The sequence below is a fragment of the Ziziphus jujuba genome, chromosome 5, assembly GCF_031755915.1.
Source record: "Ziziphus jujuba cultivar Dongzao chromosome 5, ASM3175591v1".
Classification (NCBI taxonomy): domain Eukaryota; kingdom Viridiplantae; phylum Streptophyta; class Magnoliopsida; order Rosales; family Rhamnaceae; genus Ziziphus; species Ziziphus jujuba.
In genome coordinates, this window is record NC_083383.1 from 10,177,377 (window position 1) to 10,196,719 (window position 19,343).

The window sequence follows — 19,343 nt, forward strand, 5'->3', positions numbered from 1 at the left end:
AACATTATTAAATATAAATTAATTAAACAATATCATATGTTTTTTTAATAAGTGATTATAGTATTATTTTTAATAAAAATATAAATTTTTTAAGCAAAAAAGTTTGACTAAAGTATAATAATTCTCGCTATAGCAGTCCTTTTGTATCGGTACAAAAAGTTTGTTATTGGGGACGAATTAAAAAGGCATTGATTAAAGTCCAGCTTTTTAATTTGATAGTTTTACTTTTACTATCCTAAGTTTGTTTTTTAAATTAAATGTATAACTAATATAAAATTTGTTGTTTCAGGACTTTTTTGAATATATATTTATTGTTGCGTATATTAAATAATAATCTTTAATATTCAATTGTGGTGTTAATGTCGAATTTGATATACTACTAACATAACATGACAAATTAAATCTTATTCTAAGTTGGTGTTTAATCGATTATTATGTCGCAATTTATTAATATCTCCATTGAGGAATGTTGTCTCGTGAAATTTAAATGGTTTTATTTTGACCATTGTTAAATTAAAATATCATTTGCATAATAATAAAATAATTGTAAAAATGTATATATAAAATTATGCGTAATTTATAAATTATGAACCAATTTGACATTAAAAATTGGTAATTTGGCACCAAAAAATGTCCTACTTTGTCTTTTTGGGATACTTTCAATAGCAGACCGTGATCTTCTAATTGTTCCTATATGGTTCAAGGTAACCAATATATATTTTTTTAGAAAAATATATTGAGGGTGGATCAAAGACTTTTTACTATTAGGATGTCCGGAACACGAAAGCTTTTTTTTTTTCTTTTCAAGAAAACAAAATGTTTAAAACAAGAAAAATAATGAATAGGCCTCGTGGCAAATGCAATAGGATTAAAATATTATATTAATTTTTGATGGACGACAAAGGGTTGAATTATCAAGTAGCTTGTTGTTTTCTACTTTTCCACCATTAGGGATATGAAATTCAACTTCTGAGACGATTGTTTAAAAAAAATAGCAATTTCGCCTTTGAACTGTTTGAAAGAGACAATGATCCAAACAATTCAAACATCAAACTATACAATGATTTTTTTATTTTATTTTATAGATGTATTGTATATTATTAATAATTTATGTACAATATTATTTTCGAAATATAATTAGAAATCCAAAAATTGGAAAAAAAAAAAGAAAAAAAAAAAAGCTGTATAATAATAAGAAAAGAGAGGAAGAGAGAGGGGGTGGACCAAATGGATAATTGCCGTGTTTGGATTTTCAAGTTAAAAATGCTGGGTGGTGGAGATGGATGCGGAGGTGGAGGTGGAGGTGGAGGTGGGAAGAGATTTCAAGGCCTAATTGACCTCAGAAAGTGGCGGGACCCACATCCACAGAAAACGAATGCCGGTCTTCGCTCTAAAAAAGTCGGAGCATCTGACTCTTCTTGCCAATCACACGTGTGTGGGTCCATCTCATCCTTTTTAGCCCTTCGATTTTGCCCCTCAATATCTTCAGCCTATCCTTCGATTGCCTCCTCGACATGTTCGGCTTATAACCCGGAGGTGTTGGCAATTTAGAGACTATCACCATACCAAATTTTAATTATTTCCCAATCTAATTCTAATTGAATTTTATTAGGAATTATATCTCCATCAAAATTTTAAATGCAAAATATTTCTTTATCTCCTTAAAATAAATAACAATTTTTTTTTCCAATGTGTTGACTTTAGATTTTTAATTATTGGACAAGATTATTATTATTATTTTTTTTTTCTTTCTCAAATCTTATATATTTTTTTTTTTAAATAGACCTCTTTACCAAAACTGAGAAGTGCCTTGGCGTAAGTGTTTTGTAGTCCTAACTTTCTAATAGCATCTATACTGAAAATTAAGGTAAAGATTTTTGTAGTCCTACCTTTTCAATAGTATCAATTCTGCAATTAAGGTAAGATTCTGACAGACCAACCGAAAGGAGGAAATTATTAACCAAATAAATAACTCTTTCTTTGTAATTAAATAAAAACATTTGAAAAGGTTTTTTTGGTCAAAATTATACAACTATGTGGAGGTTTTTGACTAAGAAATAAGGATGTCTCATCAACTGGTCCATAACCTAAGGGATAAAATCTAAAAAAGAAAAAAAAGAAAAAAAAAAAGAAAAAGAAACTAACACTATGTTTTGATTGAAGAGAGACAAGGAAAAGATATGATAAGTTTAATATGGAAAAAAAAATAAAATATTTATTATTTGAATGATTAAACATTGCGAAACGAATGAAAAGAAAAATAAGTATTTATAATAATTGTTGTTTCATGAAAATGAAAGAAAATAACTAATGCAATTTATGTTATTTTCAAAAATAACTTATATAAAAATATCTCAATTATTTAGCTTCTAATTACTAAAAATAATTTGAAATATTTAAAAGTTTCATTGAACTTTTTTTTTTTTTTTTGGTTATTAAATTTGAGTAGAAAGTTAAATTCATTAAAATAGATATAATCTAATCCTCTCATTTCTTTTTCTATCCACTAATTATAAAAATCCAAATTGAATTTTTTTCCCCCCCTTCTATTCCATCGCATAATGTAGGGGATAAATTGTGAATCCCACAAAATTCCAAATATAAGAAGTGTTTGAGTTCAAGTAAAACAGAATAAATTTTGGAGGAGAGTACTGTGATTATAAAAGGAGATTCTCTTAAGGTGTACAAAATTTTTAGTGTTATATTCTGTAACAGGAGCAAAGGACTGGTTTGCCTCGTCCTTTCCACCACCCAAATAGACTGACCCAATTGTGCATTTTGATCCTTCATATGAAGCCTCAAAATAATCTTCTTCTTTTTTTAAAATAAAAAATATTTTATTTTTCAATGGGTGTTGTATACATTTCAAATTTCTTCAAGTCCAACTCAAATGATATCCATTGGACATTGAATTATAGCCACAGGAAGTTGGTACTTGAACTTCTCTATCGCTCACAAGAATGTAATACCCATAAATGGAATTTCAATTGGGTACTAACAATTAGTGGCTAAAGTTCAATACAAAAGGCACTGACACAATATGGGTATTAATACCTGTTTGAGAATAATATAATATTTATAAAAAAAAAGTTTTGTCTTAGGGATGCAAAAATATTAGCAGAAACACACTTGTCCAGATACACTGAAAAACGAATTAATCGATGATAATATATTTATTATATTATTCTTTGACATTTAAAGCAAATAAATTCACATTCGTACACTTGTACTGTTAAACACTACTACTATTATTATTATTATTATTATTCAAGTTGAACTATTATTGTACATACAATGTCCAAGGAAAAAAAAAAAAAAAAAGTGGTCCATAATTAGGCTTCCACTTGGCTCACCTACTTCATTTAGGGGGGCCTATAAAGAAATAACCCCGTTGAACCACTAAAAAAAGGAAAATAAAAATAAAATAAATTAAATTAACATAAGAAGTGTAAAGTAGACAAAAGGAAGAAGTAGAGGCAGATAAGAAAGATGCCTATGGGGGAATAATTGTTGATAAAGATGAACACTTGTACCTCCAAATCTATAGGTACCAGTGCTTTATTTTACATCATAAGGAAGAAGAAGATTCTTAATGAATAGGGTAGTTTGTTGTCTTTGAGTACTTAAAACTTCATGGGTCTTCAATTGGGTTTTGTGAGACCCAAAAGTGAACCTAAGAATTCCCTCAAATCCCTTCACCAACAATGGTGTTTGGTTAGGCATTTGTTGGAATAGTGAAAGAGCCAATTCCACTTGTTTTAAAACCTACAAGAGTTGATCGTGGAGTAGACAACCCACTAAAGAAAGTGGATTCACCATTATTTATTTATTTATTTTATTTTGCTTATTCCCTTTGAACAATATCTCCAATCTATCATTTCTGAAGGATGTAAAGTCCTTCTTCAACATATAGCCGGGCCGGATAATTACTCTTCCATGAAAAATTATATGTAAAGAATATTATCCGTAGCGTTGATTAACTATATGTGAATAATTTTTAAATTTGTACAATTTATGAATAATTATTTAATGTTTGATTATAAATAGTTTGTTCCACTGGTTATTTGTGTAATAATCACATATAGTTTTTTGTTTTTATATTTTTCTCTTTTCATTTATTTTTATTTTTATTTTTTGAATTGAAAGGAGAAAATATGTGCATAGAAATTGAATGGGCTTGTTGAAAAGCAAATCTTATTGACCCTATTTTTCATTTTTGTTATTATTATATAAATGTTTTTCGCTTTTCTGTTTTTGTTTTTGTTATTTTTTTGTGGTGGTGGTAGGAATAGAAAATTATGCATAGAATTAAAACACACTTTGTGACCTTTCATTGGAGCATGAGAAGAGTAGGCAAAATCAATTTGGGTCCGCATATCTTGAATTTTGACCTTGTAATAGGACCCGGATCAGTTTGAACAGCTTTCGTACATTTTTATTTATTTATTATTTTTTTAAATTCCCATTTCACATGTTGTAAGTTCTGTCTATATAGTAAAAACATAGTATAAGTGGTAGTTATTGAATTTAGTTGCCATTTAGGACCTGGGTTTGGATAATAGTGTTTTATATTGTTAGTAACTTTTCTTGTTTATGCACTTGATATCAAAATTAGACTCTTTTATGTATAATATGTTATATTATTATAATATTTAAAAGTGTAATAAATCAATGGAAAACGGAACCCAATAGAGTAAAATTATTGTCAATGCTTCAATACTCGAATTGCTTAGTTTAATAGCCTAAAAAGTCAATTAGAAAAAGGGTGTTTTGATTTCCAGAAGCAGAGAAGAAAAGCTAAAAGTAATTTCTCGAAAACTCGAAGCGTGAATAGACTGAAAGCAAGACATTAAATTGGGAGATAAAAGAGGGTCATGGAGATAGAACTGCTAGTATATATCACGGGAAGATAATGAAGTCAATAAGCAAATTAATCACAGAAAAAAAAAATACATAAAAGCTTTTAAATTGGTTAGAATAATGGGTCACAGCTCCTGATATTGATGAATAAGATGTCCGTAATCTGTCTAATAGCACGGCAAGTGGTCATTAGATTCTTTACGATATTTGCATAATATAATATACATCCAATGTAATTACCAAGAAAATAATATATATCAAATGGTACTACGATGTATGTATCAAGTTAGATTACATACAAATAGCTAGCATTGCGATTTTTTATTATTATTTTTTTTATCAATTTTTGACTCATTGTAAAATTTGATATTTAAAAATATATTAATTATTATATAGTTTTCCATTTTGTACAAATAAAATTTTCAATTTTATCAAATCCATATAAAAAGATTAATTCATTTTTAAATTTAAGTTTTCAAAACGATTCAAATACTAATAAAAAAAAAAAGTTGTCATGTTTAGACCATCTAAGTTATATGAAGCTGATATAGATAAAGCATCTTGGTATATGGAAATAGTCTTGGCTTTTCAAGTAGTTATTCTCGTATGTTTCCAAGTATTATGCTACAAAACACATAAGAAGCCAAATAAAGAACAAAAATGAATTGCACGGGAAGAGAGAGAGAGAGAGAGAGAGAGAGAGAGAGAGAATAGTGGAGGAGGGTTAATGCCATGTGAAGTTGTCACAAGCAGCTTAAAGTTACATATTGTGCAAGAGGTCAAGCCCTACGTAGAGGACCTTTGCCTGTGATAACATCCCTTTTTGTTATCTTCTAAGAATCTAATCTCGCAAAATGATGAGAGAAAGAAAGAGAAGTTGGGAAAGTCAGGAAAGACATGATTTTTTAGACAGTCCACAGAAAACCCACTAAAGATATAAAAAAGTGGAAGATTTCAGATTTGTTTTGGCTTTTTTTTTTTTTTTTTTTCATATTTTTTAAAATAATTTTATCATAATATATATATATATATACACTTTTCGGGAGATTTTCTTTAGTGGGGGTGGTGATGGATGAAAGGGATGGCTAAGGCCTCTAAGAGCTCTTTCACCTTTGCGGCATCTACATGATTATAATCTGTAAAATACCTATAAAAGAAAAAGACCCACGAGGTTTTTGCTTCTTTGCATGTGAATACCACTGGTGCACAAACGGTCCCATTTTTCTAATATATATACATATATATATATATATATATATGTGTGTGTGTGTGTGTCTGTTTGTATATCATACTGAAAAAGACTTCAAAATGTTACATTCATTTAATTCTTCCCACTCTTATTGATGCACTTTACCTTTTTATATGATTCATCCAACCCAACCATCCTTCAAATTCATATATCATATACATGCTTTTAATTCCATCCTTTCGGACGTGCAGATTCTTTCGAAGCAAAATTCCATGTTTGAATTTTTTCCCACAAAAAAAAAATAAAATAAAAAAATGCTGTGGTTGAAGGAATCCACAAAATCATATTCCTTTCTGCCTCCTAATGATTCTTTATGTCAGGAATTATTGTTTCAAGTCTTGCAATGATTACTGTTGATTTGATTTACTGATTTTCAACATCATCAGACTCGAATGGTATCTGGGTTTGTTTGGTCTTAGTATACCCACTAAAGAAGAAAACAAAAACCCCAAGAGGTCATTGTGATAGAAAGAAAGAAAGTTGTAGAGGAAAAAGCTTGAGAAAACCTACCTCAAATTTTCTAAACGTGTTCAAGACAAATTGATTTACCAGCTACTAGAAGCCTAACATTAAAAAAATAAAATAAATAAATAAACAAAATCTACAAGAAGCCTATCTTCGCTATGTTTCCTCCGAGTTATGGAAAAAACTAGCTCCTGTGGAATTAAGTTATTCACTAGTCACTACCCTCTTTGATTTTCAACCAAGTGAGTCATGACTCAAGGCTTAAATGAAGATAATAAACAAGTGGAACAACAATAGTATTACTTTGCTAAAGGAATACGAAAGTGAAAAGACTACTCAAATAATGAAGACAAAAATGTTTACAACTTCAAAGTTTTAAGCGTCTTCATAGTCTTCTAAAATTTGTTATCTTCTTTTAATTTTTATTATTTTTTGTCATATCTTTTAAAGCCCTTTCTTAAACAAACTAAAAGAGTTTTTCTACACTCAAAACAATGCAAACACTTATTTTTAAATTTTAAATGATCAAAAACCTTCAAATATTGCACTCTTTGTTTTTATTTATTTTTTTTATTTTTTGGGCCCAAAAAAAGGTTTGTTTCTTTGCTTTTTTTTTTTAAATTTAATTTAATTTAATTTTTTACATATGAAAATCTATTCCTTCATTAAAAATAAAAAATAAAAAAAAATTCATAATTATCGACATCCCTCTTAAGAATTGTACAAGCCGGGAAGAGGCGTTCTGGAAACCGTTTAAACATTCTCACTAATCAAGAAAATAAAAAATATATATATGTGTAATTAAAAGGCCCATCATTCTTTTTTTTTTTTTAAATCTCCCCTAAGACCACAAATGAAGTTGGGCCGGCCCTAGATTTAGCCCATATAACAGCAACAGCAAAACCGCCAGAAGGTAAAGTGGTAAAAATTAAAATCAACTTTCGATCATTGGTTCGGGGCCGGATGGCTCTGTTCGAGATCCGTTGGCTTGACGGACAGAGTTGAAGAGGATGTCCTTAATGACCTGAGAATGAACAATAATATGCATACATAAATCATCATGCCCCAATAATTTTTTACTAGACAAACACAGAGACCCAAAAACGTATTAGACTTGGCTAATAATTACCTGTGACATTAGACCATGCACCTGCTCCACAGTTATCTTTGCACTGTCACGAGTAATTTTAGCAAGGGGTGACTCTTCCTGCATTTCATGAACATATAGAGTTATGTTAGAAGAGTCCAAGTAGAGAGAGATAGAGAGTTGATTTGTGACTAAACTGATAGCCAAACTAAACACACGTAGCAGGATATATACTACTATTAACTTTCTTCGTTCTCGTATAGTTCTGAAACGGGGAAAAGGAAAATTTAAGCACAATGCTAACTTTTTTTGGAGTCAAGCACAATCAGAGTCTCAGAGACATAAGCCAGTGAGATAATGGGACCGGCGGACAGGGAAAGCCTTCTCAAATTTTCCCTCTCAATCAGAATTCAGAATATAAAAGTTTTTCCAATAGAATAATTCATGGAGTACTGAAAGTTATACAGTATGCTAAATTTCAAATAGGAAAAAGAAGGGCGTATTCCATCTAAACGAACTAGAAGGCCAGTGCCCAAATATACCTACACAGCTACACCATAACACGTAATTGGCTAAATTACAAGTTTAATAAGCAGATTTCCAATCTATTCATCCCTTCGTTGTATACCACACTACTTGTAAGTTTATGTACATGTTACCACGCAAACTAGAGGATCAGGTGTTGGTGGATGAATGTACTTAAAAAAAAGAAAAAGCTCTTAGCTAGTTATGAAGCCAACATATATATAAACAATTAGATACCCTACATGTAAAGAATTCTTTTTTTGTGCGTAAAATATATGCTAATGATGTATCCTATTCAATCAACAGAATGATGATTCATATGTATCTAAATTAGGAAAGGATGGCAAGTCAACATAAATAAACTATTAGACACACTATATCTAAGGAATTTTCCATGTGTGTGTCAATAAAGTATATGCTAATGATTTAACCTATTTAATCAACAGAGTCCATGGAAAACTAAAAATAAATACAAAGTAAAAAGTAAGGAAAAAGTAAGCAACCCAGCAAAACAAAGATTCAATCTCCATCCACCGATACAGCATGAACCATGAAAATGCAAACTGAAATACTCAATAAATCTGCCTGTAGCAGATCCTAAATTTAGTGAAGTAGACTGACATTATCAAAGCAAATGAAGACAATGCGTGGGGTTAACATGTCTCAAGCAGTTATTACTAAACTTTCAGACTAATATATCTTATGTCAATGCAATTCAATAGCATATCTCCTAATGATGTCGCAACCTATCTAAAACTATTACCATATTCATTCTCCACGTCATAAAGATCAGTAATATGAAGAAGTGCAAATATTTTCCAATACATTTATAAGTTTAGGGAACTTCTTTGAAAAGTAGGAGTATTACCATATTCATTCTCCGCGTCATAAAGACCAGTAATATGAAGAAGTGCAAATATTTTCCAATACATTTATAAGTTTAGGGAACTTCTATGAAAAGTAGGAGGATACTCAGGTTTCATCATATGTGTTTGATTAGCTGGGCAATGAAATCTTTTGCTCAACCCATTCTAGAATGATTACATGCTATGCTCTTAACAAAATTCATAGATATATCATTCTGACATCCTCATTCAGTGTCATGTTGTTTGAAAGAGGGCCACCAACGTTCCACTGGTTATTAGACATAATAAATTTGAGAATTTATGACTGCTTGACTTAATGTCAAGTTCTTAACAAATCATATACTACGCTGGATTAGCAAAGAAAATATGCATATTGTCATTTCTAAAAGAAGATGCTGCAAATTTATTGAAAATTTATGTATGATGACCACATAAAATATCCTTTCCATGGAAGTGATAATGAAAGTGTCTTTATTTGAAGTTACAACTCTATCTGTATCCGCACACCAAGAACCATGTTTAAGTGGGACAAACCTTATATCATGACCCCATAATAAAATTTTAGATCAATAACCAGTGAAGAAAGGCAGCAGAGCAAGCACATCATAGAAATTTCTCTAATTTTAGTACTGAAAAATAGCTGTGAACTTCTCCATGAACACAGCATGCATAACCATTAACTATAACAGATACACACAAAGATATACATATATTGAATAATAGCTCGTGGCTTCCTTCTTGACTAAAGAAACTGCAGTTCTATCTAGGCAAGAAATCAAAAAATAACTAAAATAGTTTGTGATTCTGAACCAATTTATAAGAAACACGCCAATACACCATACAAGGATCAAAGTATCTGCATCAGATATAGCATACTCTTCTTGTGTACAAAAGTACCAAAAAAAAAAAAAAAAAAAGAAAAAGAAAAAAAGAAAAAAAGAAAAGAAAGCACATACCTCTTTCTTTCTTTGAGGGGGGGCTAGTAGTGGCCCAAGGCGGGAATGAGCCAATTGATTCTCTGCTTGCTCCAACTTTTCAGCTGCACGATGCAAAAGATATACCTACTTAATATGTGCTTTTAAATCATTATACATCACAAATGAGAACAAATTTTGAAAGATCTGACCACCAACAACTTGGAAAGTACCTAGATCTGAGATTTGTCCAGCAACATAATCCCCATTACCCAATAGAGGTGAGGATGAAAGGGTATTTACCCAATACTTGTTCCAAAGCAGATCCAATAGGTGGCTGTCCAGAGAAGACTTGAAATAGGTTATATCCAATGCATAATACTGACAAAAAAGAAAAGGAGATATGAAGTGTTAGACAACCATGAATCACAAGTCCACAAGCATATTAAAGAAGCATGGATATAAAATGATAACCTGTTTACAATGCACACCAAAGTCTTCAATCTTATTCAGAGGGATGGTCTGATACTCAGAGACAGGATCATCTGTAGGTTTATATCCTTCTGGATATGTTCTGAATGCCCCAATCTCAACTTTTCCAGCAGAAACGGTTCTTGTTGGATCTATAACAACCGCTAAAAATGGCTCCTGATATTGCTGGTTCAACATTTGTGTTGAAACATCAATACCTGATAGCCAGCATCCATAACCAGGATGAGAATGGTACCACCCAACCACATTCTCCAACCGCCCAGCCTACACCACAACATGCTTCATTGTTCAGAATTAATTCAATGACGATTTAAATAGACAAATGGCAAATAAAAATTTAAGCAGCATAAAATACTATGAAACACAAATCATCAGCGTCAGAAAACTCACGAAAATTTCTAACATTAGTAATTCATAATACTTTCACTCTCTAAACTAAGGCACTATAATCCTATTTACCAAAAAAAAAAAAAAAAAGCGCTATAATCCTATCTAAGGCACTATAATCCTATCTACCAGAAAAAAGAAAAAAGAAAAAAAAGCGCTATAATCCTATCTTCATCACAAAAGACACCATATCCCATCATTTAAGTAATACAAGGTGCTTGAATTAGGATTTGAATAAACTAAAATTAAAATTTAAAAGATCACAACCTCAATGCCATAGTAAACATAAACTGAGAATGACGTCACACTAGGGTTTTTCAGAATGTTAAAATAGATTTTCAGCAAATGCAGCAATTCCACAAAGCAATAACCCAAAGTTTGCAATTACTGTCTCTTACAGTTATTGAATATATTCAAAAAAACAGATATTGAAATTTCCTTTTTCCCTAAAAAACAAAAAAGCAAAAATATATCTATATATATATATATATATATAAAGAATCCGAGAAAAGAAAAACCTGCTTATTGATCTGAGAATAGTCGACCATATACTCATAGGCATCAGCCTGGGCATTAACCCTAGTCTCAGTCCCTTCAACGGGCAAAGCGAAAGCATCCATGACGATGATAGCATCGCCGTCGGTCTTGCCCTGCATGAGACCCATGACCTCAATGGTGCCGCCGGAGCGGGCGTGGACGACCATCTTGAGGAGAGCGAGGGCAGAGATTTTGACGCGCTTGAAATAGTGGGGATCATTGGCCCAAGGCTTCTCCTGCTGGGACTTGGCCTGAGCAGCGTCGTCGTAGTAGAATATGGCGTCGGAGGATGCGTCCGTCCTTGTGGTCGCCGTCGACGGCGAGTCGGGCATGATGTTGTTCTCTAGCTCCCATGTTTGCTGGGCTATTTGCGCTGATGAAGGAAACGACTCCATTGTGTTTGTGTCTTTGTCTCACTCGCAAAGAAGAGCACCAACACAACCACTCTCTGATATAATTGGGAGTCTGGTGGAACAAGGAAAAAGAGAAGTAAAGCTAAGCAATCAGCGGTGTTGGGCTTTTAGCCTTTTATGGGGTTATACGAGTCGAAGGGGTTTTTCATAAAATTTTCACAAAATTTTGAAATTTAAAATTATAATATTATTAGAGTATTCATTTTCCTAATATAAGACTACAATATTTGGAAAAAATTGAAGTCCTTTTTACATATATCCATTCCAATTATACATAATAAGCATATTGATCAATTATTTATGTAGAAATAAATAAATACTAGATTTTTAAAAAAAAATCATACATAATAACTTTATAAGAGTATAAAAAATGATCAATGCATTTTCAGTTAATTAAAAGATGAAAAATAATGCTAGGGGGCTTCCGACGAGAAACCTAGTTGGTGCATATAGTACCGCTGAAAGATGAATGAAAGTAAAAAAAAAATAAAAAAATGAAAATTGACTATTATATTTAAAAAAAAAAGAAAAAAAAAAAAAAAAAAAGAGAAAGTAGAAAGAAGATTTAAACTTTGTTGAAAACCTTAACAATAAAAAATTAATATTTAGTTTTTATGTTTTCTAAATGCTAAAATAAATAAGTCTTATATTTCCAGTAGAAAGTTTACATAATGCAATTTCTTTTTTTAACAAAAAAATACATTACATAAGTAAAAATAAATAAAAATAAAAACAATTGGTCTCCTTAAGCAGGCAGTGTCATTGTGTCAATACGTAGAAATTCCCTTCAGTAACTCTCTAGGGTGGTTAACACTACAGTACATTATACAGAAAAAAAAAAAAAAGCCAACACTAGGTCATTTATCACGTCCCCTGCCTCTCCTGTTGTATCTTGTCAGTCTCTTTCCCCGCTGTTGAATCTCAACACCAGTATTTGCTGCCGGTCTGCGTTTCGAGCTTGACCGAGTTTGGCTCGGTGATGACTCATTGTATATGCCCAGACTGCCTTGAGAGCCATCAACGGCACTATCATTCTCATTCATGCTATCATTTACATTGTTCGGGATCTCCATAGAAGTTTCACTCAAAATCTCACAGGTTTGATCCACAAACACATCAGTTACTATCTTGTCAAAACTTGAACTTACGGCATTGTGCCCCTCATCTTCTAAAATAACATTTTGTTCTGTAAACCCCTCTGCGGACAAACTGAAAAGTAGACAACAAGATTTGAAAAGATTTACATAATACCAAAAAAAAAAAATATATATATATATATACATATATGCAACTCCAAAAACAATGACAACTAAAACTCTTTGACCCATACTACCTTGGTGGTGGGAAACCATTTGTCTTGTAATGACTTCTTGTTCCCGCAGCTTCTTTTGATGTTGAACAATTTTCCTCCTGTGATCTTGGCTCTAGAATTTTGCATGCAGAAAGCAAATATGTAATAAAAATTTGCATATGAAATATAGGGCATACTTATTAACAAATACATACATGAGACAAATGACAGGAGAGAGAAACAACACAGGAACGAGCATAATAGTGTTCCTTTTTTAAGGTGCAGAAGAAAATCACTATCCATAAGAGAGTGTGTGGTGAAAATTCTAATCCAGAAAAACCCATCAAAAGTAGAGGAACCATATTAAAACAGGCAAATGCCACATCTACATCAAAAGTACAAAAGTTCAGATAACAAATAACCAACTTAATACCTCCTACAATATTTCAAAAATTGAAATTTTAGAAGTTTAATGCTAATTGAATGCCACATTATATGCACACTCAGATTCGTCATCCAGTGTCTAAATTCTCAGTACAATTATGTATATGAGTCCATCAGTTTATAAACAAGACACGCTAGTGATAGCAATTTAGTAGGGTGAAAGATGAGCTCGACTTGTATAGGACATATATAGGTATCACATTAACCTATATATCATCTTCACCAACTGATAAGATAAAAAGCCATACATGAAATGGTGTTTAAAACAATCTTACCTTCTAAGTTTCCTTCCACCATGTGGCTTAGGTGCTTGTCATCGGCACTAGTGTCCTTGTGGCCATGAACTCCAGCAGCAGCAGCAGCATCGCTATTGCATGCAATGACAATAAAACATGACAAAATGTAACTATGGATCCCATCAGGACAAAGGGACAAAAACCTCCTAAATTATATCGGTACATATTAATCATTAGTTTGGCATAATTAGGCTTTCATCACAAATATCATCAACAATTACAGATACAGAGTACTAGAATACAAATACATGTTATAATATTTTTAACTAGTATCATACACTCCTTTCATACAGTGACATTCTCATTCATATAAAGAGATCATATTACATGGTGACAGTGACGTGAGGTTAAATGACAACACAGAGAGAGAGATTTCTAAATGCTGAATAAACAAGAAGAAGTTTTCCATACACAATAAAGAGGATAGCTTACAGACGCTTTTGGCTGTCTATAAAGACTACTATAGAGAGAGCCACAAACCTGAGAGGTAAATTCTTTGCATCCTGAGATAACTTCACCGTTTGTTGAGTGTTTAGTGTATCTACCAGGCAATCATCTGAAACTATCAGATTGACTTTAGTTTGTGCGCAAAACACTACAATGAAGTACATAATTTAAGTACTATCAAAGTGCATTAGGGTGGTTTAGGACAAAATTGAACACACTTGAGCTATAAAACTAAAGCACCACTACCTTTTCCATCAACTGTCTTTGTCTGAATGGCTTCCAAATCCTTCACAACAAAATCACAAACTATATTAGAATGATTATGGATTCAATTTACAACACAAACAAGTAGAATTCCACTCTTAAGAGAAATTTGCTAGTTCTTTTTTTTTTTTTTCTTTTTTTTCTTTTTTCCTTCAAAGAATTTGCTATTTGCAAAATAAGTTTGACAAAAGAATAAATAATTTTTTTCTGCACTCAAATTCTGCTAGTAGGAACCTGATTTTGCTCGGGATCCGTATGGATTTGATCGGGGGATGAGGCTTCAATTTGCAACCCATCTTGTGTCATCTCCAAAACTGAAGGGGCAGAAAATGAGGTTCCATGTCTTAGATTTCTACAATTTAATTTCTTTATATTCTGAAAATAAAAATGATATTGGCAATTAAAAAAAATCTATATAGTGAAAATGAATTACCAGACTTAACCAACAGATTTACGTTATAGCACTAAAGAAACATACCTTTGAATCCATGAGAAGTAGATTTTCCTGTGGCCAATGATGCATTTATAGATTCTAAAGAATTGTGCATCTTATTTCCCATATTAGCCTCTCTGTCTCCAGACATAAAAGCATTTGGGCTACCTTCATTTTCTAAACCAAGGCCAGACCAATCAATTCTTTTAGAAGGTAAAGTCCTTAGCATCTCTTCTGTTGCCTTAGATCTCACTCTTTGTATCTCCTCCTGGATATTCCAAGACCCAATGGATGGGGTGTCCTTTTTTAGCTGCATGCAATTCAGCACAAGTTATTGAAACCAAAATGAAAAGGTCCTTCTTCATCCAAATGTAAGGAAGCCCTAAATATTTCTACACGTGTCTTGATTCCTGTTATTTGGTTTTACGCCACTCTCTTAACACATGGGTGAGTAAGTATGCATCTGCTACACTTCATACACACAGTTCTTCCAAAATAAAGTTTGCATAAAAAATATATTCACTTCCATAATAAAATTGTTTTGCCACATTTACAATCTAGACCTTTTGAACTATCCTCACTGGAAAAAGCAACCACAGGCCAACTTATATCATTTTCTATTTAATTCTAGCATTTCTATTCATATAACCTGAGGCCAACCAATCTTACTTCGTTTTATCATTTTAGCTATGACACCTGCTATCCTAACTTTCTGACATTTATTAGTATCTCATGACTCTGTCAAAATCTGGCCATCAAAAAATTCCTGACCACTAGGGTAACAGCTTTCCACATTAACCTTATCGAAGTAAAAATCCCATCTATGAAACCTTGACCCACCCCATTTGATGGAAATGAGTACATTTTCTTCTAACTTCTAAGAAATATAAAATGTATTGAAATATTTGAAAGGTACCTTAGATGAGGACACAACATTACCACCAAGTGAACCTGGTGTTTCTTCAACGAAAAGCTGAGCATTTATTGACGATGGTGATTTGAGTTCTTCTTGCTTAAATGAAGGAGATGCCCACAAAGGGCGTGCCTTCATGTACAATTTAGCCATATCCACCGGCGAACTCCCTTCATCTTCAGTTACCTGCAATAATAGAATCAGTTTCCAAATGCCCCAAGCAGTGTTATACGGTACAAACATGCTAAACATTGCCTTTCCTATTTTAGAGAAAACTAATAGTAAAACTTAATAGCTAAAATACAACACATTATGAGTTTGGAATTATTAATTCAGTACGGCAACCAAATGATGCAATACCATTTACCTCTTGACACATTATATTTTCATCAATGAAATGGAATTGACATTATTAATGCATAATAACATCAAAATTTTAATATAAATTGTCTACCTGATCTAATCATAATCACGAGAGAGAATTCATGTGATAGCATGAAAACCACTAACTTGCAGAAAAATACAGGAATTCAAAGTGAACATTACATGATTTATATCTGATTTTGAAGCTGAACCTAATTTCTTCTGCGTTAACCATTTTCTAGCCTCCATAACGGCTGTACTGCAAAGAATAGCGTTATCTGCATGTGCAACATGCTACCACCATTAGCCAAATATGGGGGGTGAACACATTAAATAAATCAATTGGGTGTAATCAACTCCACCTCCAATGGTTTTTTTAGGCGTCTCAATTAGCCTTTGATTCTCCACATCTTCAGTGGTGCAATAATCTACAACTCTTGCTTCAATAATCTTTGTTAACTTAATGTATTCTTCCCTGAAAAAAGGAAAGAACCCTTCAAAACTAGGAATTCATTACCAAGAAAATAATGAAAATCATCTGCAGAGAGTCAAATAACATTTATTGAAAGCTTTAAAAATATCACTACGCATCTAAGCTTGAACTGTGAGTCTCAGAGTGAAGGTTTTTCCCTAATATGAATTAATTGAAGTCCACAGAATTAAAAAAAAAAAAAAAAAAAAAAAAGGCATTTCATGGAACTAGAAGAAATTTTCAGCAAACTAACTGTGGTTTTTTTTTTTTTTTTTTGGTGTGTGTGTGTGTGGGTGTGGTAGGGGGGAGAAGAAGAAGATAGCAGAGTCTTTTACAAATTCATATTTAGCACATAAAATGACATAGAAGAGACAAAAAATTGAAAATAATAAACAAAAAATTACAGAACTAGCATGGAAAACAAAAATTGAAGAATTGAAAGGAAGTAACAACTAGGGATAAAGCCAAAAGCCTAAAATAAAAATTAAAGTATGCAATCATCACTTACCTTGTGAACGTCTCCTGCATAACCAGCTGCTCAATTAGACGCTTGGTTTCACTCTTCTCTACAGTTGGTTGGGCGTCCTTCTGAAAGCAATTGATAGTGCCTTGAGTTGAGATCTCCTTATTGTTACAGTTGTCATCAGTATTATCCTCTGTGGAATTGGAGACGAATAATGTTGTAAAAAAGTGTGTAAGACTCGAAAGCAGAGCCATATTTTTGTCCTCTTTACTTAAGTGCTAAAAACTATAAAGTAAATAACTTTACCAAACCGACAGAAGACATTAATGCGTCAATAGTTAAGAATTGATTCCGATCAAGAAAATGTGATTGTGTATTGTAAAAGTTGAAATGCCTCAAACCAAAAGTTCTACTAGATGGAAGGATTGAGAACACTTAAATTTTTCCCAGTATATCGATTTTCAGGATAAAGATATTATGGCATACAACGCAGCAGTAAACTACAAAAACAACCAAGTAAGCTCATATATAAACACAATAATTACTTAGAGCAGTAAGACAATCTTGTTTGCTTTTATATTATGTTCTCTCACTAGAGCTTGAACCCACTTCTATACCATTTTTCCTAGCCTTTAAAATATATATATATATATATATATATCAGAACGCACATTTTCTAAAATTAAGCCTTTAATCGAATACGAAGATTCATGGACATAGTTAAAAAATACTGGACTGAATACAAAGCCAATATTTCGGTGGAACAAGAAAAGTAAAGACAGCTTTTTGTATACACACAAAAAAGAAAAAAAAAAAGTGTTTCTAATTTACTCTTCACAACAGCAGCATAACCCTAAATTCTCCGAGTAACTTTACTATAAGCATTCCTTCTGCCAAATTTCCAATACATATTAATGATTAAACAAAACTCACCGTTCTCTCGTACACTTTTATGTCTACCCTAAGCGGTAACACTAATTTTCAGAACGACCACATCTAACACTGCTATTATTATTATTATTATTATTTTTTCCCCCTTTCCAACCCTTCTCTAGGTACTTCCACATGCACAAGAAATTGATTAAAAAAAAAAAAAAAACAGAGAGCATAAATGAGTTCTAACCTGAATCGGAATCACCACTCGAAGAAGAAGAAGAAGAAGAAGAAGAAGAACCGGAAGAAGAATCAGCGGAGAACACAGAGGACATAAGCTTCCCAGCACCACTAGTAATCATTCGAGTAGGAGAAAATATAAGCCTGGAGAGCCAATTAGGGTTTTCAGGAGGCGGATTGTGGCGTCTGGGCCTGTCGTACGGAGTTCTTGCAGCGGCGGTTCGCCTGGCTCGGACAATTTTTCCACCCGATCGGGGTTCGATGGCTTGGCGGGATCTAGAAATGGTGTCCATGGCGATTTGCGAGTGGAAGTGCGAGAGAGAGAGAGAGAGAGAAGCAAGAGAGTTAGTTGCAAAGGAACAGGGTATTTCCCATCTCTGTCCTGTTTGGAAATAGAGAGAGTGAGAGAAAAAGAGGCTGCGGATTTATACGAGAGAGAGAGAGAGAGAGAGAGAGAGAGAGCCCAGAGAGATCCGTTGGGGCGTCTAGCGGTTATTTATTTAATTTTTTTTTCCGTTTAGCGGAGGAATAAACGGCTCGAACTCGTTGGATTAGTGATACGTCATATATTCTGATGATAAACTAATTCTTTTAGCTGGAAATATATTTCACTATTTTTATATAATATTCAAACATGCATTTTTTTTTTCTTTTTTGAGGGAGCATTTGCATTATTTAGATAAATCATTTTTCAAAATATAATAACACTACAAATAATTGCGAAAAAGTATTCTTTCTTAAAAAAAGAGAGGGGAAAATAATAATATAAAAATAACATAAATTTTGCTAAAATATTGCAAAAGTGGAACTTTATTTATTTGAGCTGCCCTCGTTGTAATTACTTTTTTATTAACTTTTTTTTTTTTAACATCAAATTGCAAAATAAACTTTTGTTTTAACATTAAATTGCAAATATGGGTTTCTGTTTGTTATGTGGTTGGTTTTTAAGTTTTGTCTACCTAATTGGGTAATTAAGTTTTTGGAAGCTTAGTTTGTAATAATCAGAGTTTATTAACATGTAAAATAATTATAAATTTTAAAAAATAGAT

At 32.2% G+C, this 19,343-nt stretch overlaps 2 protein-coding genes across 3 annotated transcripts; both read right to left on the bottom strand.

Annotated features, from left to right (window-relative positions):
* Positions 1-7,341: 7,341 nt before the first annotated feature.
* Positions 7,342-11,900, bottom strand: LOC107420777 (COP9 signalosome complex subunit 5a). The gene is made up of 6 exons (XM_016029823.4): positions 11,364-11,900; positions 10,441-10,722; positions 10,200-10,347; positions 10,009-10,091; positions 7,704-7,781; positions 7,342-7,598 (listed from the first exon to the last, which is right to left on the bottom strand). The coding sequence occupies exons 1-6, from the start codon at positions 11,775-11,777 to the stop codon at positions 7,509-7,511; spliced, it is 1,095 nt and encodes a 364-aa protein (XP_015885309.2). The 5' UTR covers positions 11,778-11,900; the 3' UTR covers positions 7,342-7,508.
* A 521-nt stretch (positions 11,901-12,421) lies between these two features.
* On the bottom strand, positions 12,422-18,775 carry LOC107420805 (protein KAKU4). 2 transcript variants are annotated; one of them, XM_016029864.4, is made up of 12 exons: positions 18,305-18,775; positions 17,227-17,374; positions 16,609-16,721; positions 16,430-16,524; positions 15,887-16,069; positions 15,016-15,280; positions 14,772-14,851; positions 14,520-14,559; positions 14,307-14,388; positions 13,806-13,897; positions 13,129-13,219; positions 12,422-13,004 (listed from the first exon to the last, which is right to left on the bottom strand). In XM_016029864.4, the coding sequence occupies exons 1-12, from the start codon at positions 18,585-18,587 to the stop codon at positions 12,653-12,655; spliced, it is 1,824 nt and encodes a 607-aa protein (XP_015885350.3). In that variant the 5' UTR covers positions 18,588-18,775; the 3' UTR covers positions 12,422-12,652. The 2 variants fall into 2 exon arrangements, with proteins under 2 accessions (XP_015885350.3, XP_015885351.3); XM_016029865.4 differs by having other exon boundaries at positions 14,307-14,382; positions 18,305-18,773.
* Between the last annotated feature and the right edge of the window lie 568 nt (positions 18,776-19,343).